The sequence below is a fragment of the Octopus sinensis genome, linkage group LG25 (assembly GCF_006345805.1).
Source record: "Octopus sinensis linkage group LG25, ASM634580v1, whole genome shotgun sequence".
In the NCBI taxonomy this organism is placed as follows: domain Eukaryota; kingdom Metazoa; phylum Mollusca; class Cephalopoda; order Octopoda; family Octopodidae; genus Octopus; species Octopus sinensis.
Genome location: NC_043021.1, coordinates 17677140 through 17701196, shown reverse-complemented (window position 1 = coordinate 17701196; position 24057 = coordinate 17677140). Strand labels below are relative to the sequence as shown.

General features: G+C 38.4%; 1 protein-coding gene across 6 annotated transcripts in view; it reads left to right on the top strand.

Moving 5' to 3' along the window:
- Positions 1–23803, top strand: part of LOC115224396 (mediator of RNA polymerase II transcription subunit 13-like) — a 212252-nt gene extending 188449 nt beyond the window's left edge. For 5 of the 6 annotated variants that reach the window (XM_036513190.1, XM_036513189.1, XM_029795291.2 and 2 more), the window contains 15 exons: positions 734–859; positions 1673–1843; positions 4464–4561; positions 6068–6317; positions 6810–6869; positions 7435–7785; positions 9883–10124; positions 12403–12585; positions 13485–13714; positions 15021–15163; positions 16127–16395; positions 17414–17665; positions 18432–18602; positions 20320–20432; positions 20647–23803. In XM_036513190.1, the coding sequence (XP_036369083.1) occupies positions 734–859; positions 1673–1843; positions 4464–4561; positions 6068–6317; positions 6810–6869; positions 7435–7785; positions 9883–10124; positions 12403–12585; positions 13485–13714; positions 15021–15163; positions 16127–16395; positions 17414–17665; positions 18432–18602; positions 20320–20432; positions 20647–20779 (2792 nt within the window). In that variant the 3' untranslated portion in view covers positions 20780–23803. The remainder of the gene's footprint in view (positions 1–733; positions 860–1672; positions 1844–4463; positions 4562–6067; positions 6318–6809; positions 6870–7434; positions 7786–9882; positions 10125–12402; positions 12586–13484; positions 13715–15020; positions 15164–16126; positions 16396–17413; positions 17666–18431; positions 18603–20319; positions 20433–20646) is intronic. The other variant, XM_029795290.2, reaches the window with a different exon arrangement.
- The last annotated feature ends 254 nt before the right edge of the window (positions 23804–24057 follow it).

Sequence of the window (24057 nt, the reverse complement as noted above, 5' to 3'; positions counted from 1 at the left end):
CAAGTACCATTGACAGGGAGATTCAGTTGTCTTTGCATCCTCTTACATAAACACAAATGAAATCAAGTCATGCTTTGTCCTTAATGTGAAAGATCTCACATTTTCTGGTCCAGTTACTCTACATTTGTTTATCTACATCAAGATGTCAACAAGCGTAACTTGAAGCCCCAGTAATTTTGGCCCCATCTATTGGGAAAAGTTTCATTCCCAACCATTTCCAGTAGTTACTATAAAATAAATTAAACACATTATTATCATCGTCATCATCAACAACACAGTTTTGTAGGTTAAGTAGTCTATCATTGTGTCACTCTCTCTTTTAGTCACAGAGGATTCACAATCATTGCACAGTTCAGATTACCTTTTCCTATTTAAAAGAGAGAAATATCCCTGTTTCCCCTCCACCATCTTGTGTGTGTGTGTGTGTGTGTGTGTGAAGCCAGTGTCCAACATGACCATATTGTCTAAAGAACACACATCTATAAGCACTATCCTTGTATGTGTGATACACTGTACCAATGGCCATCTTTTCTCAGTGGCTAGGAATGTTGGTTGAGTTTATTCATGTCAACTGTTCTCACTAGGAAATGATAGTTTTGTTGTGCTGTTTAGGTGTCTGTCAATAATATTGTTTACTTCTAGTAATAAAGTTCTATGATATTGTTTCTTAAACTTTGTGTACATACAACAGCAAATTCTCATATTAAGACTTTCACTTTTATTTCTCTTGCAGATAGCAATGAAGCTGCTTTCACAGCTCTCCAGCAGGGCTGTCTAGCTGCTGATAATTGTTCACCTTCAAAACTAGACGATCCACAGATAAAATCCTCCTGTTTACATAGATGGCCTTACTTGCAAGGTAGGTTTGCCACTTGTTATAAATTTAAAAAAAACAAAAAAAAAACCCATTTTTCATTTCAGCACTGTTCAGTCTGCTCCAGGAAGATTTATCTTTTCCAGATTACATAACAGTTTGGTACAAGATAGTATCTAGTTTGTTCATTTTTCAGTTGTATGAACACTGCTCATATACAAATCTTTGTGTTGCTTTGCATAATTGCCATAGTCTCCAGCAGCATATCTTTATATGAGGTTTATATTATCAAACATTGTGAGATAGCTTCAGAATTTCTAGTCATCATGTTTTGTTAAAGTGACTATTGCTGTAAAGTAGAAGATAAATTCCTGGCAAATTGTTCCTGCAACTTGGTTTTGACTCGTGATAGTTTCACTTTAATTACGGCACGTAAAAAGCACCATCCGTTCGTGGCCGTTTGCCAGCTCTGTCTGGCACCTGTGCGGGTAGCACGTAAAAAGCACCCACTACACTCACGGAGTGGTTGGCGTTAGGAAGGGCATCCAGCCGTAGAAACACTGCCAGATTTGACTGGGCCTGATGAAGCCTTCTGGCTTCACAGACCCCAGTAGAACCGTCCAACCCATGCTAGCATGGAAAACGGACGCTAAACAATGATGATGATGATGACTAATGAAGTCAAATGAACTAGTTCCAATAATCCACATTATTGTATGTGTATGAGAGAGAGAAAGTGAGAGATCTTTTGTACTAAAATGACTATCATCAAAGCACAGTTAGTTTGCTACTTTTTTGTACTGCTTATATCTGAAAATTACAGTCAGTTTCAACAAATTCTCAATTTGGTTTTAACAGGTGCCAACAGAATACCTCTGAACTCGCAGGACGTCCTACGCCTGTTGAAATCCTTACAGCCTTTATTGTCAGATGCCATACAGAAGAAACGCACCATGCGGTTATGGGAGCACACTTATAAGTTGTCTGGTCCTCTTAGTTGGAAAGATTTCCATCAGCTGGCAGGCAGAGGTAAGTCGAACACATCTTGCCTTCACACTTGTTTTTCATAACAATACTTTTATTCTCTTATTTCTTCAACCACTGGTGCACACACCCACACACCCACACACACTCTCTCTCTCTCTCTCTTTTCACTTGTTTCTCTCTTCTTCTACTGCTACCACAGCTTCTGCTCATCAGAACTATCAAGCTAAATACCCATTTCTTTATTACCCACAAGGGGCTAAACACAGAGGGGACAAACAAAGACAGACATAGGTATTAAGTCAATTACATTGACCCCAGTGCGTAACTGGTACTTAATTTTATCGACCCCCGAAAGGATGAAAGGCAAAGTCGACCTTGGCGGAATTTGAACTCACAATGTAACGACAGACGAATTACGGCTATGCATTTCGCCCGACCATCTCTCCTCACAGGTTCATTTATCTGCCTGTCTTTCTTTCTCGTCATCTCTAATGCATCCCTAAATTGTATGTCCCTGGAATTCTTTCCTTGCTCATTGTCTACCTTCTATAGCTGCTGACATCAATCCCATTAAACTAACTACCCTAAGTGAGCCAACAAACATCATAGGACCCCCCCACACACACACACACACACACACCTCCATCTGACTAAATTTTTCTACTATCGGTACAACACCTGAAATTTGGGGGAGGGGGCTAGCCAGTTACATCGACCCCCCCCCCCTGCTTTACTGGTAATTAATTTAACTGATCCCGAAAGGACGAAAGGTAAAGATGACCGTAACAGAATTTGAACTCTGGACGTAAAGACAGACAAAATGCCGCTTAAGCACTTTGCACAGAGTACGATAACTTCTTCAGAGCTAGCCACCTTCATCTGATTAAATAATAAGACACAGAGACATAACTGTATTTATGGTCTATATCATTAAAATTATTCTCATTGTGATTATTATCTAGGAGCATGAAGAGTAATGACTGTAGGGATAAAGTGCTACAGTAATAACAGCGGCGTTAGTGTAATAAAACCTTTAATAGGCTTAGTTGTGTTGTGGAATGGTGAGCAACAAAGGTACGTAACTCTGTATGCACCAGAATGTCTTTTATGGACAAAAACCACATTCTATGGCTTTCTCATACTTGAATGGTTAATTGAAGAGAAGTCATCCATTCAGCTGTTAAATCAATTGATTCTACTAAAACTAACTCCTCATTATAAACCCAAGAATAATTGATATAAAAGTGTAGGGAGAAGGCAAAAAAAAAAAAAAAAAAAAGAGTCCTTGACAGTGTCCCTAATATTGATAAATATGAGATGACAAAACCATTACAAAGTAGGGTGACCAACAGATTGATATTGTTTGCATTATCTTTCTTTTAAGTTGGAATTGCATGCTGTGTCATTCAACATTTTCCCCAATGTCATTAACATGGGTTGTTATCATGATCGTAAATATTGCAGCCATAAGTACGAAACAATTTAGATAGAATTAAAATGGATTAGACACAATTAGAAATGTAGTAGAGATGAAATTCTTAATGATTATTTAAAGTTTAAACTTTAAAATAATTTACATAAAAATCGTATTAGTGTATATAAATTCATTTTATATCTTTTTTTTTTTGTTTCATTCTTGTGTGGGTTGGATGAATACATATTGAACCTTTATTTGGTTTTTAAGTCAGGGATTTCTTTTATTCTGTAACTTAGTGGTTCAGCAAAAGAGACCAATAGAATAACTACCAGACTTCAAAAATAGATAAATATAAAAAAGGAAAGATGTACTGGTTGTGATTTGTCTAATTGAACCCTCTGAGATGTTCCCCAGAATGGGTGCAGTCAAGTGACAAACAAGTAAAAGGTGGAATTGAAAGCACAGTGTCACAGGATCAGTTATTATTGGGGAATGCCAACATAATGCCACTGTTTTTGTGCTGATAGACTTTTGTGGGAGGATGCGGAATGTAAATATTTACACAAAGAGAGAGAGAGACAGACAGACAGACAGGCAGTCCTCTTCTGCTCTCATTGTACCAATGTCAGGTTGCTCAACTTACTGTCCAGGTCCTCTCAGAGGTTCTGTTTCACATTGTGACACGATGTTTAGTCACTTGCTTGATAGCTTCCCTTGTGGTTGCCACCTCGGCTGGACGTATTTGTGGAGTTTTGTGAGAATGAATTTGTGGTCTGTCCGGCCTTCTGTGTCATATATGGCCTTTTGGCACCTCATCATCCCACCTGTCCCATCTCCTGACTATGATGTAGTCACTTCGATGCCAATGTTTGCTGCATTAGATGTGTCGATGCGGAATAGTACCTCTGACAGGGGTACATGTGGTGCTCTCTGGAGTTGTTCATCTGCTTTGCCCCCCCTCTTTCTCTCTCTCTCTTTCACACACACACACACACACAGGTTTCAATCTCAGAAAGGGAAGAGCCAGAACAGATACTGTAAGGTATTTTGTTCAATGCTCTGATGATTCTGCCAACTCACTGTTCCTACCCCCCACCAGAGAGAGATAGAGCTGTAAACAGTTCTATTCCTGCATGCTAGCATTCTTTATTGATTACAAATATTGATTATATATTTATATTGTTATTCGAACTGAGATATATCTGCAGATATTGATTTAATGTTTTTATTGTCATCTTATTTCAGGAACAGAAGAGAATTCTGAGCCCCAACCAATTCCTTCATTTCTTGTTGGCTATGATAAAGACTGGTTGTCTGTATCACCATATGCACTCCCTTATTGGGTAAGTAGAACAATTATGATGTCCAGGCTGTGGTGGGTATGTTGCCATACAGGCATGTTAACTTATTGGATCATTTAAATCTGTGTGTTAAGGGTTTGACAAAAGCTAAATGAATGAGGCTACATACATTGCTTGACCTCATAGAAAGTACAGCAAATCTCCATGAAATCTCACTCAGCTGTTAAAAAAAAAAAAAAGAAATGAACCTAAATAATAATTTTAAAAATGGGATGGTTATAGCTGGAATATCTGGTCATAGAAATAATTCAAGGGTGGAATGAGTTGTAGAAGAAGAAAATTATTTGGGCAAAATTTCTCATTGGAGAAAAAAGGAAAAATAGGTAAAGTGTTAGTGGAGGAAGGTGGAGGGGAGGGAAACAGTCAAGAGAAGACAAGGGATTTAGGAAGTTCGTTTGGTCTGGGGAGCAGCAGCATGTTTTACTTTTGGTCTTGTTTAATACACAATGTGGAGGCACGTGGCTTAGTGGTTAGGGTGTCAGCATCATGATCGTAAGATTGTGGTTTTGATTCCTGGACCGGGCGATGCATTGTGTTATTGAGCAAAACCACTTCATTTCACGTTGCTCCAGTCCACTCGGCTGGCAAAAATGAGTAAGGCTGCGATGGACTGGCATCCCATCCAGCTTGGGAATAAATACGCTACGGAAACTGGGAAACCAGGCCCGTGCGCCTGGTTAGGCTTTAAAAGGGCGTATTTATTTTATTTTAAATACACAACCCACTGTTTACTTCAGTTTGTTCAGCTGAAGACTCTCTGAAGCTGTATGACTTAGAAGTTGGCTCCCTAACCATGTGGGTTTGGGTTCAGTCCCATTGCATTGCCCTTAGGCAAGTATTTGCATAGCTCTAGGGTCACCAAAATTTTGTGAATGAATTTGAGAGACAAAAACTGAAAGAAGCCTCTGTGTGAGTGAGTGTGTACGCATAAGGGTCGTTGTGCTTGTGTCTCCTTGCCGTGACATCACATGATAGCCCCTAAATGAGTATCACCCCCATGCAAGCAGTATTGCTCATTTTCAATCTTCTGTGTTAACATGCCTGGCCATGAGGAAGTGTTACTTTGCTAAGAAACAAGGAAGGGTTGGTGGCAGGAAGGGTATCCAGCTGTACGAAATCTTCATCCTCAAATTCCACCTGACCCATGCAAGTATGGAAAAGTGGACATTAAAATGACAACATGGTGGAAGCAGCAGCAGTTCCTGCCCACCACCATGGACAGAAGCATGAAACTGATGTGGAGTCATTGGAGTACTTATGAGGTTAATCCATAATAATAGTTTTAAAATCCCTCATAACAGCATGGTATTAAGGCATCAAAAAACAACAACAAAAAAAAGAAACAAAAACAAAGGAATTTGTATGATCAAGAAATTTTACAAATTTACGAATTGTTAATTAGGCTGAAATAACCAAACCATTTTCATGCCATTCTCTTTCTTTTGTTTTTTTGTTATACACCTGACTGCAATTCCTTCTTTATTTCAGGACAAGCTTCTTCTTGAACCATATGGGAAGCCTCGTGATATCGCTTATGTAGTGGTTTGTCCAGATAATGAATACATTGTGAAGAATGCAAGGTTTTTTTTCAAAGAATTAAGTACAATATACGAGCTGTGTCGGCTGGGCCGACATAGCCCTATAACCAAAGTACTTCGGGATGGCATTCTGAAGGTAGGCCATTCTGCTGCCCAAAAATATGCTGATGAACCTATAGAAGACTGGTTTAATTATATTGGTAAGTGGTTTCAGCTCTTTCCAAAACCATTCCAAATCTCATTCATTTCAGCAGACTTGAATTTACACATCCATGTGACAAGCCTTATCTCTAACCTCCCAATTCACCGATTCTAGTGACTGTCGTGTTATATGTGGATCAGAAATATAGACTTAAATACATAAATTGCTTATGACTTTTTAGATCAGTGATTTTCAACCAGGGTTCCGCCAGTACAGTGCAGGGGTTCCACAAGAAGTTACAAAACTGCTAAAATCGGCAGTAATTTTTAGTTCTCCTGTGCAGATATGTGTGCATAAGACTATTAAATTATTGCACAGGGGTTCCTCGAGCCAGTGGAATGTTTCCTTGGGGTTCCGCTCCAGCAAAAAGTTTGAAAAGCACTGTTTTAGATATATAAATGTTATCACTGGAAAAGCCATGACTGTCACAACAGCCTTTTCTTTTGTCTCTTTCATTCATTAACATTTTTTTCCTTTTATTGTTTTCTAGGTGAATCTCCAGTTGCTGCTAAATTAAGACTGTATGCTAGGGTGTGTAAACACCAGTTGGGTAAGTTTTTTTTTTCTCTTTTCTTTTTCTTTTCTTTTGCATCAGCATTGTTTGTGTGACAAAATTATTAGCTTCAATTTGACCCCCCCCCCCAAACTGCAACATTTTGGTACTTTGCTACTTTTCCTATACCTCTCATATTGATTTTTTTCCATCATTTGGGACTTTAACCCTTTTGTTACCATATTTATTGTGAGATGCTCTGTGTTTCATTCAATTAATTTTAATTATAACAAGGAATTTAGCAAAAGAACTTAGTTATCATTAGGCTAGTGTTGGGAACACAAATTGTGACTAAGGTTTGGTGGAAGATTTTAATTCAATACTTATGAAAGTAAGACATTTGTACTACGGAGCCAGAGGCGGTTTTGGCCGGGTTGGTATCAAAAGGGTTAAAGTCAATTATCTGACACTTTCTATTCTCTTTATCTACTAAACTAAACCAAACCAAACCCTCTTCTATTACTCTGTTTATTATTAGTACTTTTATTATTGTTATTATTATTATTGTTGTTGTTGTTATTTATTATTTTTATTATTATTATTGTTGCTGCTGCTCTTTCAGGCCCTCATCTTGCCCAACAAACGCTAGACAAGTCATTATTTGAGATGAGTTGCAGCAAAAGTAACCACAGCACTCCACGATCATCTGACATGTCTCAAGCTCCAGCCACTCCGGAACATCAAACATCTGGTAGTACGACCAGCAATGTAACGTCGTCTACAGCACCGAACCAACCACTGTCCAGTCAGTCCCAGCAACAGCAACAACAACAGCAACAACAACAATCAACAACAACATCAGCAACGACTAACAGTTGTAACAATAACAGTAGTAGTAGTAGTAACAACAACACTACTACTACTACTGTTACAGGCCACATTGGAAGTAGTAATCCTGATGATATGAACAAAGGTATGTAAAGTGTTGGCGGCTCCACTATATGTCTTATTTGTAATATCTACAATATGTTAGTACAAATTTAAGTCACGCTCTCTGAATTCGACTAATCCAGTGCGATTAGGAGCCAGCCAGGTAGAAAAACTATCTTGGCAGGGTTTTCATGGCTGGATGCCCTTCCTAACGCTAACCATTCTGCAGAGTGGACTTAGTGCTTTTTGTGTGGCACTAGCACAGGTAAGGTCAGTTTTGGTGTGATTTTTACAGCTGGATGACCTTCCAAATGCCAACCACTTTACAGTGTGGATTGGATGCTTTTTCATAGCACTAGCACTGGCAGGGTCACCACGTAGCTTGCAAGACAAGGAATTATGAGAGGGGTGGGGGCATTGGAGGAGGGGGAACTTATATATAAGCAAAAAGTAAATAGTTTGTGATGCAGTGAATCTAATTGTGTACCAAATATTTTATTATTTCTACCAGTGGCACAGGGTCAAAACCTTTTTGCGCGGGGGTGTGGGGCATCGCATTAGGTGAAATCTCTTTCTTAATTTTATTGGCATGTGCCTCAATGAGATTTGACGTGAGAATAGTAAATCAGTAGAACTAAATATTACAGAGTACTTTGCCCATCATTTTGTTAATTCTAGGAAATGACTGTCTTAAATTTTGGTATATTGCCTGTGGAGGGATTGCTGTTTACTGAAATATGTCAGTTCTCAAAGGGAAAGACGTATCTTTTTTGTTTTCTTTTTTCTTTCTTAAACAAACTGTATAAATGGTTTTCTAGATTGACAATCACTCTTTGGTTTGACTTCATTATTACAACTAGACTGGCCAGTCTTGATTCCACTTACATGGATACTCTAACAATTGGGAGTGGTTTGTTGTATTGGAGTTGAAAATTCTGGTATTGTGCACCTTTTCTTAGTGTAGTAAGGGTAAAGACCCCCTTCGGTCATGAATGACCATGGGATTGCACCTAGAAAGTTACCCTCCTAGACACAAGTCCGGGCAAGGTTGTTTATGGAAGACCAGCAGTCGCCCATGCATACCAGCCTCCCCCTCTCCACACCACCAGTGTTATCCAAGGGAAAGACAAAGGTCGATACAGCTTGGCACCTGTGACGTCGCAACTCATTTCTACAGCTGAGTGAACTGGAGCAACGTGAAATAAAGTGCTTTGCTCAAGAACACAACACGCAGCCCGGTCCGGGATTCGAGCTCACAACCTCACAATCGTAAGCTCGACGCTCTAACCACTGAGCCATGCGCCTTAGTGTAGTATGAAATATATATATATATATATATATATATATGTAATAACCTTATAGCGTGCTTTCCAAAGCTTCTCTTCGGATATTGGCTACCAGGTATTATTATACAGTAGGATTTCTTCCGTTACTGGGTATACATATGGAAATCTGGAAAGATCCATAGAGTATAGACAAAAAGATTTTAACTTGAGAAGCAGGAATGAATGGGCATTGTTACAAATCACTACAATTGTTTCAGCATATCATCATCAGCTGATAATTGCTGAATGTTACCTGCATTATACACAGCAGTGGTTTGGACTCTACTCACCTGAAGATGCGCATGTATACACCAGTATTGAATCCTATAAATGCAATAGTGTGTATAATTTATGCCTCATTCAGGAGCTGAAACAATTTTAGTCATTTGTAATAAAGCCTGTTCATTCCTTCATCTCATATTAAAATTCTTGTTTGTGTGTGTGTGTAAAAAGTGGGGAAGGAAATAGAGAAATTATTAGATAGATGGTTGGTTGACTATAGGGCTTTGTCTTTTATCTTCTTAACATCAACTCCTCAACTTGATGTCCTGTTTCGGAGTTGGAGTGGGACGAAAAATGCATCTTTCATAGCTTTCATCCAGTTGTTGGAATAAGAATTAAATCAAGGAATGATACCTGCTGTATAATAGCATCTTAGTGAAGGGGGACATTTCTTTTTCTCTCACTTAGCTCTAAAACTGGAGGTACATGTTGCCCCTTAGAATTCCCTCCAGCTTACATATATATCTACATTCTTATTAGAGTCTCTAATATCCTGTGTAACTCTTTTATTCATTTATTATTTGTTTCTGTAGATGGTGGTGCTGACAGCAACAGTTCCCAGCAGCAACGGGACGGCGGCATCCATGAACAACAACAAGAATCTGAGGATAGTTCCACAGAGTGCCCGGCTCTAGTTATTTATATTGTGGATCCTTTCACCTATTGTCAGGAGTGGGACCACCTTAATAGGCTTGGAACGATTGGGTTACTGCACTGCTACCAAGAAATTGTGAGAAACTTGCCAGAACATATGCAAAGCCATGTTAGTCTACAAGTGAGTATTTGTTGATTGGTTGCATTTGGTTTCATTTCCTACTTGTATTGTGTTCATCATCGTTTAACGTCCGCTTTCCATGCTAGCATGGGTTGGACGGTTCAACTGGGGTCTGGGGAGCCCGAAGGCTGCACCAGGCCAGTCAGATCTGGCAGTGTTTCTACAGCTGGATGCCCTTTCTAACGCCAACCACTCCGAGAGTGTAGTGGGTGATTTTATGTGCCACCGACACAGGTGCCAGACGAGGCTGGCGAACGGCCACGCTCGGATGGTGTTTTTTTATGTGCCACCGACACAGGTGCCAGACGAGGCTGGCAGACGGCCACGCTCGGATGGTGTTTTTTTATGTGCCACCGACACAGGTGCCAGACGAGGCTGGCAGACGGCCACGCTCGGATGGTGTTTTTTTATGTGCCACCGACACAGGTGCCAGACGAGGCTGGCAGACGGCACGCTCGGATGGTGTTTTTTTATGTGCCACCGACACAGGTGCCAGACGAGGCTGGCGAATGGCCACGCTCGGATGGTGTTTTTTTATGTGCCACCGACACAGGTGCCAGACGAGGCTGGCGAATGGCCATGCTCGGATGGTGTTTTTTTATGTGCCACCGACACAGGTGCCAGACGAGGCTGGCAGACGGCCACGCTCGGATGGTGTTTTTTTATGTGCCACCGACACAGGTGCCAGACGAGGTGGCAGACGGCCACGCTCGGATGGTGTTTTTTCATGTGCCACCGACACAGGTGCAGACGAGGCTGGCAGACGGCCACGCTCGGATGGTGTTTTTTCATGTGCCACCGACACAGGTGCCAGACGAGGCTGGCAGATGGCCACGCTCGGATGGTGTTTTTTCATGTGCCACCGACACAGGTGCCAGACGAGGCTGGCAGACGGCCACGCTCGGATGGTGTTTTTTCATGTGCCACCGACACAGGTGCCAGACGAGGCTGGCAGACGGCCACGCTCGGATGGTGTTTTTTCATGTGCCACCGACACAGGTGCCAGACGAGGCTGGCAGACGGCCACGCTCGGATGGTGTTTTTTCATGTGCCACCGACACAGGTGCCAGACGAGGCTGGCGAATGGCCACGATCGGATGGTGTTTGTTACGTGTCCACAGCATGTTATGTTTAGATATCTTATAATCTCTAAACCCAGATTTTTATTGAGAAAATGCATTTCGAATTCCATGCTTTCTGAGATTCGCCAACACTACACCTGATTTTCTCCCCTCCATGTATCTGACTCATACATTGTTCGCTTTCCAGACATTTGTACATTACTGCATGTGCTTTATATGCACTGTCTGACAAGTTGTGGTGCACCTGAGCACTGTATACAATAATTTCATTATTATTATATTATTATTATTATAATCTGTTAATAACTTCAGTAGGGAAATATAATTAATATTCAATAGGCACAGCTGGTATGGCCGTGTGGTAAGAAACTTGCTTCCCAACTGCATGACTCTGGGTTCTGTCCCACTGCATGGCACCAAGGGCAAGTGTCTTCTACTATTGCCTTGGGCTAACCAAAGCCTTCTGAGTGGATTTGGTAGATGGAAACTGAAGGAAGCTCGTCATTATATACATACATACATACATTATATACAGGGTTGGCCAAAAGTCACCTGACAGTAAATCAAAACCATTTAATTCCAAGATTTCTGTTTAACAACTGAATGAATTTAAGAAAAGCATCTCAATATAAAATATCATGAAAATTGTTCAAACTGAAGTCCTTGAGTGACACATTCTTTCATTCGAGTCAACACAGAATTACAGATAGTATTTATGGAATTTTGATTTACTGTTGGGTGACTTTTGGCCAAACCTGTATATTATATATATATATATATATATATATATATATATATATATATATATATATTATATATATATATAATGTATATATGTATGTGTGTCTGTGTTTATCCCCTCACTATTGCTCGACAACTGATGTAGGTGTGGTTTGGCAAAAGAGATCGATGCAGTAAGTCCTGGACTTGATTTCTTTGACTAAAAACCCCTTTATGGCGGTGTCCCACCATGGCCATAGTCAGATGACTGACGCCTGTAAAAGACTAAAAGAATCAAATTCCTTTTCAATAAATAATACCATTTTCCAATGTGGTGTCATACTGTTTTCTTTATTGTCTAAAACCATTCTGTTACAGAGGAAGATGGTTTTATTATTCCATGCTAAAGAAATTCATTTAAGAAGAAAATAATGTTGGTGCTTTTTGACATTGAGAGGTTTTATATTTGTTTTCAGATTATTCCCTCTGAGGCTGTGATAGATCAAAAAGAATGTGGCTCACAATATCAGATGCTCAAATCTTTGGCATTCTCAGTTTTTACTACTTGCCGCTGGAATTTGGCCCACAATGTCTTAGGACGATCGTTAACTGGCTTTGGGCCTGCTGCTGATGCCGAACTTTTCCTTAAACAGAAAGAGGTAAGTTGGCAGCATTTTTAATGAAGCTGATAATGTTAGTAGTTAACTTTTTTTAATATTGTTGTCCTATTTAGCATTTTAATGTATTTGTTAGTCACTATTAATCACTATGTGTGTTAATTCAGGGATTATCCTGTGTGGGATCATAACTTGTTCTCATTGGTTTGTGTATTTATTGATTAATCAAGTTAGATAGCGATGGAATGTTGTGAAAATTTTTGATGCAATATCTGAACATTGACATCGAGGTCTAATTCTGTTGATTGTGACTAAAGGATTTACTCTGTTGTGTCTGGGGAGAGTCATTTTCTTTTTGTGCCTCACAATTTAACACACGCATCGGTAAAATTTCTACTTTTTTCTGATTTTTATTTTCCTAAAATTTTCCTTGTCTTGCAACCATTTCAATAGTCAAGATGCACCAAAAATTTTAGGAAAATAAAAATAAGAAAAAAGTGGAAATTTTACTGGTGAGTGTGTTACATTATAAGGCACAAAAAGAAAATGACTCTTCCCAGACACAACAGAGTATGCTTCAACACACGAACTCATATAAAGAATCTTGCAAACCAAATCCAAAAACGAAATAAATGATTTACATTTGACGAATATTTATCCTCATCTTATTTCTTGTTAACACAACATTTCGGCTGATGTACCCTCCAGCCTTCATCAGGTGTCTTAGGGAAATTTTGAACCTGGGTGGACAAATATCCATCAAATGTAACTAATGTACATAATTCCTCATCTCTTAAATATAGAACTGCAACTAAATGATATTTTGATAAAATAAACTTTTCATGTGACATTTCAGCGGTTCATTTTATTTTATTGTAATGTTTAACATGAGTGTTGTTTTAAAGCATTGTGATAATTCTTTTAACTTTTGATGTATGCAGGTTGAAAAAGCTGGACAGATGAGACTCTATTGCCCACCTTTCATTCTGGCACCGGTGAAGGACAAGCAATCAACACTTGCTGAATCTTGTGGCGAAAAACTTGAAAAAAGTACGATTGTGTTTTGTGGCTACTGCTTGAGTGAAGATCAACGTTGGCTACTGGCCGCTTGCACTGACGAACGAGGAGAGATGCAAGAGACTTGTATAATAAATATCGAAATACCCAACCGGTAAGTCTTTTGGTGAACTCAAGCAACATTTTACTCACCTCTGTGCTTTCTAAAATATTCTTTGTCAAATATCCATGGACTCTGTTGTCTCAGAGATGCACTTTTAGATGTTTGGGCTCTAACAGCGAAGAGGAAGCTGGATATCATCAGTTACAGAGCCATTTCTGGCACCTGGTTGTAGTCTCATTGTCCAGTCCAGTTCTTTGTTATGTTTTGTGGATGCTGGTTATTTGTTTTTTTTTATATCGACTGGCCTCGTGCCGGTGGCACGTAAAAAGCACCATCCGTTCGTGGCCGTTGCCAGCCTTGCCTGGTCCCCGTGCCTGTGGCACTTAAAAAGCACCATCCGATCGTGGCCGGTGGCTCGTAAAAAGCACCCACTACACTCATGGAGTGGTTGGCATTAGGAAGGGCATCCGGCCATAGAAACATTGCCAGATCAAACTGGGCCTGGGGCAGCCTTCTGGCTTCCCAGACCCCAGTTGAACCATCCAACTCATGCTAGCATGGAAAGCGGATGCTAAACGATGATGATGATGATGATTTAGATGAGTTAAGGTAGTATCCCTAACTTCTGTAAAATTTCCCTGACTTGGGAGTTAGATGTAGCCTCCAAGGCATGAAACTAAGATCAACATACATTGAACAATGTGTCCTCCTCTGTAGGCATTCCATGTAACTAAGTATTGAAACTCTTCAATGTCGGCCACCCTTGAAAGCTGTTCTAGTTACCAGTTGTCAGTTACTTTGATTCTTCATCACTAAATATCTGTGAGATAATCTCATGTAGTTTTGATTTGAGTTCATTAGTGCACTGACGATGATAAATACCTAATACTATTTTACACCTAATTTTTCAACATTATAAGTATAAATTTGCAATAATGTTTATATATTGCTTACCCCCCCCCCCCCCACACACACACATCTCTTTGTTTAGTATCAATAATCTTATGTTAGTTTGAGATATTTACTTTCAGGTATTCAATACTGACATGGGTTTGATAGGTCGTGAAAATTTTTTTGTTGCTGGGTGTACTTCTTATTGCTCAAGTCTGCAAAGTAGGCAAGTTTGCAAATTTAGAGAAGGTCTTACCACAAAGCATCATCACTATTCAAGTCACCTTATGTTTACTAACATTACTTAACAGTTTTTGCAAAAACAGGCCACCCCTAATTGGACTTTGGTTTACCTAACTGCAGAATATGTGTTATATGCAAGTTTGCTAAAATTTATTAATATTTTCTTTTCTTTTTTTAAATGAATTATTTTCACATGAATGTCTTATCACTTTTCTAATTTCAGTAATCGACGGAAAAAGGCTTCAGCAAGGAAAGCCGGTTTACAAAAATTATGGACTTTCATTGTTGGAATTGTGTCTATGACAACTCTACCATGTCGTCTTGTTATTGGACGATTTGGTCGACTTGGCCATGGGGAATTGAAAGGTAAGGGGAGAATCGGCAAACCTGTTGCTGTTTAATGTGTTTTCTCTCTACGCATGCATTTACCTTGGTGGTACTGTTGGAGAGATTTTATTTTTACCATAGTACCCTGTTATGTGAAGGCTCATGACTCAGAGCATTGGGCTTACAATCATGAGACCATGAGTTTGATTCCCAGACTGGGGTGTGTGTTGTGTTCTTGAGCAAGACACTTTATTTCACTTTGCTGCTGTTTTCTCAGTTGCAGAAATGAGTTGCGGTGTCACTGGTGCCAAGCTGTATTGGCCCCTTTGCCTTTCCCTTGGATAACATTAGTGGTATGGAGAGGGGAGGCTGGTATCTAGGTGCAATCCCATGGTCATTCATGACTGAAGGAAGTCTTTACCCTGTTATACTAGAGGTACCTAACTGTACTACTTTATACTAGAGAATTGAGGTACAACAGCCATACAACTATTTACTATATTTACTATATAATATACTGTAACTTTTGAGGTACTTAGCTATATAACTGTATGCTAGTGTATTGAGGTACTCAACTCTACTCTTCTAATATTATAGTACTATATTTTTGAGGTACCCAGTTTTCCTATTATAGTAATAATTTGATATATTACCTTTAATTTTACATTATTGTCGACTTCTAATTCTTGATGTGACGAATGCTGTTATAATAATTATTGTTATGAGGGTGTCAGAGCAGTACAATAGGCAGAATGACAAACAAAATGCTATCTGATATTTAATTATGTCCCTTTCACTTTATGAGTTTAATCATGCCATGGTTGACTTTCATCCTGCCTGGTTCAATAAGATAGAGCACCAGTAAAATACTGGGGGAATGAATTTATTTTTTTATTCACCCCATCCTTCCTCAAAACAATTTTGTCTTTGTGTGTTTTCGTTAGAAGAAGATTTAATTATTAACATTTGTTTGATTATGGTTTAATTGTTCTCTTTCAACAGGCTGGGCTGAACTATTGGGTAAGAAAAACTTGATGAAAGCCAGTCAGCAAATGAGAGATATGTGCACCCAGTGTTCCATAATGTCTAGCAGTGAGACACCTTGCATCCTCAGTGCGTGTCTTGTTTCCATGGAGCCCCAGTCTTCCTTTAGAATTATTTTTGATTCAGTAAAAGTTGAAGAAAAGATGAGTAGCAATTGCCCCTTACAAACTCCACGTGATGCATCCTGTACACATATCCTGGTATTTCCTACCTCAGCCACAGCACAGGTAAAACCGTTACACCTTTTTTGTTAAAGAATTGCATTCAGATTATTGTTGTTCCTTGTCTTATAAGTACTACCGTCAATTCAACCCTTTAGTATTCAGATACTTTATCAAATGTTATGTTTGTTTATTTACATTGTTTTGGATTAATCTTATAGCTTCAAGATTTTGAATGGTGTGATTATTTACTTTTAGAATGACATTGTAGGATAAGTGTGAGAGACCAGATCTGACTGGTTTCAACTTAAAACAGGTAGAATATTTGGGCCAAGTATAGCTGGCTTAAATACGAAAGGGTTAAACTGTCCTGATTTGATCCTAATGTTCTACCAGTTCTCTGATCAAACTGGCCAGATCCAGCCTCTTGGACCTTCACTACAATGTCATTCTAAAAATAAACAGTCACATCATCTAAATGATGAAGCCAAGAGATAATGCTTGATTAATTCAAAATGTTTGACAAAATAATCTGAATGCTAAAGCTTTAAGTGTCTGCTTTGAGACTAAAAGTAATTTAATATTTATACCTACATGACAACCTTTTGGAATTGTACTTGTCTAGCAGATGACTTGTGTGTCTGTGTGTTGAAGCTACATTATCAAACAACCATTTCAAAATTATTTCGCGAGGTATGAAGGTTTTTGTACAACTGCAACCTGGTCACTGACACAATTCTCCTGTAGGTCCTGAAAGTAGGTCAGTGAGCAGGTTACAATCAGGGGACGACAACTTTAACACCTTGTGAGATATATTTGAAGGGAATTTAATACTCTTTGATTTTTACAGTAAAAAGTCTTCCATGATGTGTCTCTGTTATAGACATAATTATGAAATTATATTTTTCATCTCTGGAGATAAAGATTAATAAGGCAAAAAACATAATTGCTTAGTCATTTAATTATATATTTATTTTTTAGTCTTTTATTAATCATAACAAGATTTTAGTATTTTGATTATTTTGTCTTGGTTACACAAGTTTGGAAATGAAATGATTTTTGTATTGTTTTTGTCTCGTTGCAGGCCAGTAACCACTCACTCCATCGTGGAGAGCATTCGATGGATCCTACCTACCACCTAGGGGACCTTAATACAGATGCCCTCTTCCCCTCAGCTATAGAAGATGGCATTGGAGATGATATTGGATGTGAAATGGACGATCTTCTCTCCATCTTCATCAACCCCATGAACGATGATAAAAACTCTGCTTCTGGTTCTCTTATTCATGGAGATGAGGGCTGTCAGTCACCTTCAAAGATGGGAGTCCCATCAGCAGTAAGTATTTGCTCTTCCTTGTTACCGTCTGTGTCTGTGTTGTCAGGAACTCTCTTAGATGTAAACATGTTATCACTAGACTTTTTGATTTCTTCATTCAACAGTCCCCACCTGAGTAAACCTTTTAACGTGAGATTGCTCAGTTTTTCCTTTTCTAGTTTCTCTGCAAAACTTTTTACTTCTAAAGTGTCGTACATTAAGTTTAGAATATGGAATGGAATTTTTGAAGTAGTTGAGTGAAAGCCTTTTTTTAAAGATAGTTTAGTGGAAGCTCTGTCACAGTTGAGTAGAAGCTGTGTCACAGTTGAGTGGAAGCTCTGTCATAAGTTGAGTGGGAGCTCTGTCATAAGTTGAGTGGGAGCTCTGTCATAAGTTGAGCGGGAGCTCTGTCATAAATTGAGTGGAAGTTCTGTCATAAGTTGAGTGGAAGTTCTGTCATAAGTTGAGTGGAAGTTCTGTCATAAGTTGAGTGGGAGCTCCATCACAGTTGAGTGGGGGCTCTGTCACAGTCGAGTGGAAGCTCCAACATAGATGAGTAAAAGCTTTTTAAAGATAGTTGAGTGGAAGTCCTGACATGGTTAAATGAAAATTAAGTACAACTGGTTGTTGTTAGTAAATTTTAAAACTGAAAACGTGTTGGTGTGAAGTGGTATGAGTGGTGATGGTACCATGTATGGGTGTAGACTCATTAATGGTCTTGTTAGAATCAAGCTTGGTCTTGTTGTCTTCTGCTCGATGTTGACCTGTTTTGTTTTCTTGTGTTCTGTTTCAGGGAGCTGTTAACACATCTAATGATCTTCAAGAGGAAGGTGGTACATTGCTGCAACAACCTCTGGCAATGGGCTATTATGTGTCCACAGCTAGCACAGGACCACTACCAAAGTGGTTCTGGTCAGCATGTCCTGAGGCTGAAAACATGTGTCCAAATATACTCAAGGTCAGTTATTCTCTTGGTCAGTCTCTCACTATAATGTCTGGTCCTTCTCACACTTTCAAAGGAAATTCAAATGCTTTCCACTATTGATGCCTTTCCTAACGCCAAACACTTCACTCTGTAAAGTGGTTGGCATCAGGAAAGGCATCCTGCTGTACAAACCATTCCAAAGCAGACAATTGGAGCTTGGTGCAGTACTCTGTTGGTTGAACTCTCCAATCCATACCAGCATAGAAAATGGATGTTAAATGATGGTATTACATTATAAATGAAGATTGAAGAAATCTTTTGAGAATTTCCTTTATTTTACATTCATTTTTCTCTCGTAACAATATAAGCATTCTCATGACTGGATGCTCTCATTGTTGCTAACCTTTTCCTGCTTTAGGAGCAAAGGAGTTTTTATATCACTATTTGGAGTGATATATATATATGTGGAGGTGCACGGCTTAGTGGACTCATGCTTATAAGATTGTGGTTTCAATTCCTGGACCAGGCAGCGCATTGTGTTCTTGAGCAAAGCACTTCATTTCACGTTGTTCCAGTCGATTCTGCTGGCAAAAATGAGTAGCATCTGCAATGGACAGGTGTCCTGTCCCAGGGGGAAATATATGCACCATGGAAATTGTGCTAATTGGTCCGATGAATCTATATGCCTCGAGAAGGGTCTTTATATTATATAGTGTACTTCATGAAGGCGCATGGCTCAGTGGTTAGAGCGTCGAGCTTACGATCGTGAGGTTGTGAGCTTGAATCCCGGACCGGGCTGCGTGTTGTGTTCTTGAGCAAGACACTTTATTTCACGTTGCTCCAGTTCACTCAGCTGTAGAAATGAGTTGCGACATCACTGATGCCAAGCTGTATCGACCTTTGTCTTTCCCTCGGATAACACTGGTGGCGTGGAGAGGGGAGGCTGGTATGCATGGGCGACTACTGGTCTTCCATAAAACAACCTTGCCCAGACTTGTGCCTCAGAGGGTAACTCTCTAGGTGCAAACCCATGGTCACTCATGACCGAAGGGGGTCTTTACCCTTTACTTCAGGAGTGTTAAGCTTTGGAGTGTCATCTTCATTGAGACTGTAAATACAGCACTGTTTTATTTTTCTATTTAAATGATCTTGTGTGAGAAACAGAAATCACAATTTTTACTTACACACCCACCCACCCACACGGTGGGCTCCCATTTGGTTTCCAGCTTCTAATGTCATTCTTGAGACATTGATTAGGCCAAAACGATTGCACAAGGTACTTAGCCAAGAACCATGTTCTTGCAAAGGAACTTCTCAACCATACAGCCATTTCTGTGCCTATCATATAATGTTATCTTCTGAAACCTGTCAGAAATATTATTAATTTCAGTCAAGAATTGAAAGTGGGAGGTCTGATTGTTACTTTTGTTTAATTAATATCTTTTTTTGTTAATGACTAATTAATATTTTCTCTGTAATCTCTTGACATCTGAGCTGGTATTGGAAGATAAATTTTATGGGGATTCTTTCATTAGTCTTTGATTCCAAATTGATTGCTCTTTACATTTTAACATAGTTAAGATTAACTCACTGAACAGGCATTTTAAAATTCTATAGTTTTTAGATGTTTTTATAAAAATTCATGTTTGATACTTAGGGATTTCTAGTTGTTCTCTCCAGGATTTTTGTTGGTATGTTTTTCATTAGACCCTAATACTTGATTGCTAATGTGCTTCTAATTATGTTGCAGGCTGCACTTCACACACACTGTTCATCAAAACAAGATGATCCTCTTCCCCTTCAGTCAACACATAGTAGAAACATTCACCCCCTTGATTCGAATCTAACCTGTGATGTTTTGAGGTAAGTTTCAACCATTTCTGAAGAATTACAGCTTCCTTCTGCCTTTTTGCTTGCCTTAATAAATCGAGAATCATATTTTTCTGCTTTAAAAGAATCTTTGATTTTCTTAAGTCATTCTAAATGTGAAATGTTTTGAAGTTTCTATTTTGATTGCTAAGTCGTTTTATTCTTTTTCCTCATCTAAAATTCTATTGTATTTTGTTATTTTTTCTAGATTTGTTTTGGAAAACTACAATGCCTTGTCCTGGTTGACCATGGACCCAGTAAAAAATGACCGCCAGTCATGTTTGCCTGTGCACTTTGTTATGTTGATGCAGATGTACCATGCAGTTAATGCATTTGTATGACATAGTATCGGCAGGAGGAGGAAGAAGCGGCGTAAGAAGAAGATGAAGAAACTCTGAAGACAAGCTACTTTGAGCAGAATCCAAGAGGGCTAAGAATAATACTCAAACGAGCAGCAGTTTTACACTGAAATTTCCCGATCCCTCGAAAACATTATTGTTATTATTATTAATATTATTATTATTATATAATAGACAGAGCCGTTAGAAAGGGAAAGCAACAGTACCCTACCGACACAATGATTCCAGTTGTTGGTATTTTTTAAGGGTGTACCTGTTGCTAGTGAATCTAAAGTTTGTCTTGTTCTCTCCTCCCCCTGCCAATTGTGCAATGTGGTAACTTAGTGACAGCACCTGCAACAGTTGATCTGTAAATGTGTACAAATATTTCTTCATATTACAATCTTTCATTTTTTAAAAGATAAAAAAAAAATATTGTTTCCCCCCTCCCCTCAATTCCAACATCTCATCTCTTTTTTTTAAAAAAGAAAAACAATTACTAACAATTTTTTCTCCTACTTTCCATTTTGCTTCATGCCCGGTTGTGTCTGAAGTTTTAGCAGGAATCACAAGCCAACTGTATGTATGTATGTGTGTGTGTCTGTGCACGCACGTGTGTATGTATGTGTGTGTGTGTCTTATATATATATATATACTTGGTTCCCATCATAAGAATTTTCAACCAACAAACAACAGTTTTCCTGATAGTTGGAATAAATCCACCATTAGTTTTAATTATTCCTGGGTCGATACATTCATCTCCATTGAATCCCCATCACTTTCGTTATCATATTCAGTCAATCATTTTATTTAATATTTTGTTCCAATTATTTCCTAATTTTTATCTTTCTGCTATCTTTACCAATTTTTATTCTTTACTGCTTAATATTTGGTACTCCATTATTTTTTCCTACCCTACACATTCACACACATATTCCCATTATTTTAGGGGTTTTTTCACTTCTAACCACCCTACAGTACATTCTTCTTCACGATAATTGAAATGTTATATATATATATATATATATATATATATATATATAATGAGGTCAGTCAGATATGATCAAAGCTCTTTAGGGTGGGAGACATTTGAAGTTAAATGTGTTGAGGAAGGGAGTTAACTCCTATAGCTAAGGTTTGATAATCAGTTATTTCTTATGTAACTGGAAAATGTAATTTTCATCACCATACATTTTCTTTTGTACATTTTGTTATAAATATTCTTGCTGTTGCTCAGTGAAATCAAATAGGAAAGTTCAATTATTTTTTATGTATCATACCTCTAAAATTTTTTAAACTTAGGTTTTGATTCTTGAAGAAGTGAAATAAAAATGTAAAAAAAAAAAAAGTTTCTTTTTAATCCTTAAAGTTTTATTTATATCACAGTAAATGTCTAATGATTTTAAAATGGGAATAGTTCTTCCTTTTAGTTTAGACAGAATTTGAATTTCAGATAATGACTAATCCAACTTCTGCCTGAATTCCAAACCAAAACAGTCCTTTCAATCCTAAACCCCAACATTATGTAAATCCTACTTCAAGAAGCGCAGTTATGATTTTTAAAAATGTAATTATATCAATTTGGTTCTTTAATCATTGACCCATATCACGTAACCCATCTGTTTCTAGGAAAATATCAGTTTTTAGAACAAAGAAATTTTTATAGTGTAAACTATGAGTGGAGCTGGTTAAATTTCATATGACAATATTGCTCCTTAATTTTTCCAGACCCTAATCTTGTATTTACTCTTTGAAATCCCCTGAGAAAAAAACTGATTAAGGTTTTGTTGTGACAGCTGACTTGTTTGTGCCTTGTCTCTTGCCTCGTCATCTCGTTGATAAAGGATCATAAACACATATGTCAACAGCCCATGTTATTTGTTGTAATTCACCTTGATGGCTTAACAAAATCTTTAGTCTAAAGTTTGATATCAATTTTATCAGTTGTGATGGACATCTCAAAAGCTATGCAAACCTACACTGGGCAACAATATCACAAAGTATAGAGGACAACAATAGTGCAAAGTTAAGAGGGTAACAATATCACTATGCCTTCTTATTGTTAAACCTGTTCCTTTCTTTATCCTTCTCTTGGAAGCACACAAGTCATTCCATTCCCCCACCACACAACCATTACTTATTCTCCATCAGCAACCATCAGCATGGATATATGACTAACACAACATGAAAACATCATCATGCTGTTTGCATTTCAACATGATTAAACTTGATGATGAATATCATAACAATTAGCTGGTCGGATCACATTTAGTTTTTGACTTTCTTAAAGAAGTACTCCACCCATCCTAGGTTTGTTCCACGATGGGTCTGATGACAAGGAAGATTAAAACACTGCCCTCTTTGCTTGATATTAAAATGCTGTGTCTGAACTAAAAGCTCAGTCACCTCTGCTCAATCACTCCTCATTCACTCAGTATTCATTGTGTTGGCAATTTATGTGTTATTTTACATAATACAAACTGGAATTTAAACTGCTGTAACATTTCCCAACTTCCATTGTGGCAAATATTCTCTTGCAAAAAATTTTTACTGAATTCATTTTTTTTTTATATATACAAACTGACCCTATTTTGTATATGTAAGCTTGTAGTTGCATTCCATAGAGACCATATTCTTGTAGTTTATCCAAACAGGGCCACAGAATTATTGAATAGCTTCATCTTTTGTTGAGATATTTTGTTCTGAGTGTGAGTGAACACTCAAAATGCATTTAGTAAGAAAACAGCTGCACTTGTGTGTGCAGTTAGTTTTAGATTGCTATCATAGTAACACGAAAAATGGTATCAGGAACTTTGAGATTTGTAGTGGGCCAGCAGAGAGATTTTACCGATGAAGGGGCTGTTGTTCTATCCCTTGTACTGTTTACTCCACATCCTACATCCTTAAATTAGCGGGAACATAATAAATCTGAACCACAACTGAATGCTTGTTGTAGGTCTCAACAAATCTGAGGAATTTTTTTTTTCTTTCTTAGAATACTTGGAAACGAATATAATGGCAAAAAAAGGTGGGCGATTCTTAGCCTCTCCCCCTGGACCCCAACACAAACATCAAACTCAGAACTGACAATAATATAGCTCTAGGTGAACGAGTGAGAGAGAGTGAGAGGTGATAGGTTGTAATTATCGAGTGCCTTCATATTTGACAAATTTCTGTTTAGATATCAGGGTTGGCTGTGGACAAATTTACTTACGGAAGATTTAATGTAAAGAAGAAGAACCCCTTCCCCCCTCCTCCGTCTACAAGATGGAGAAAAAGTT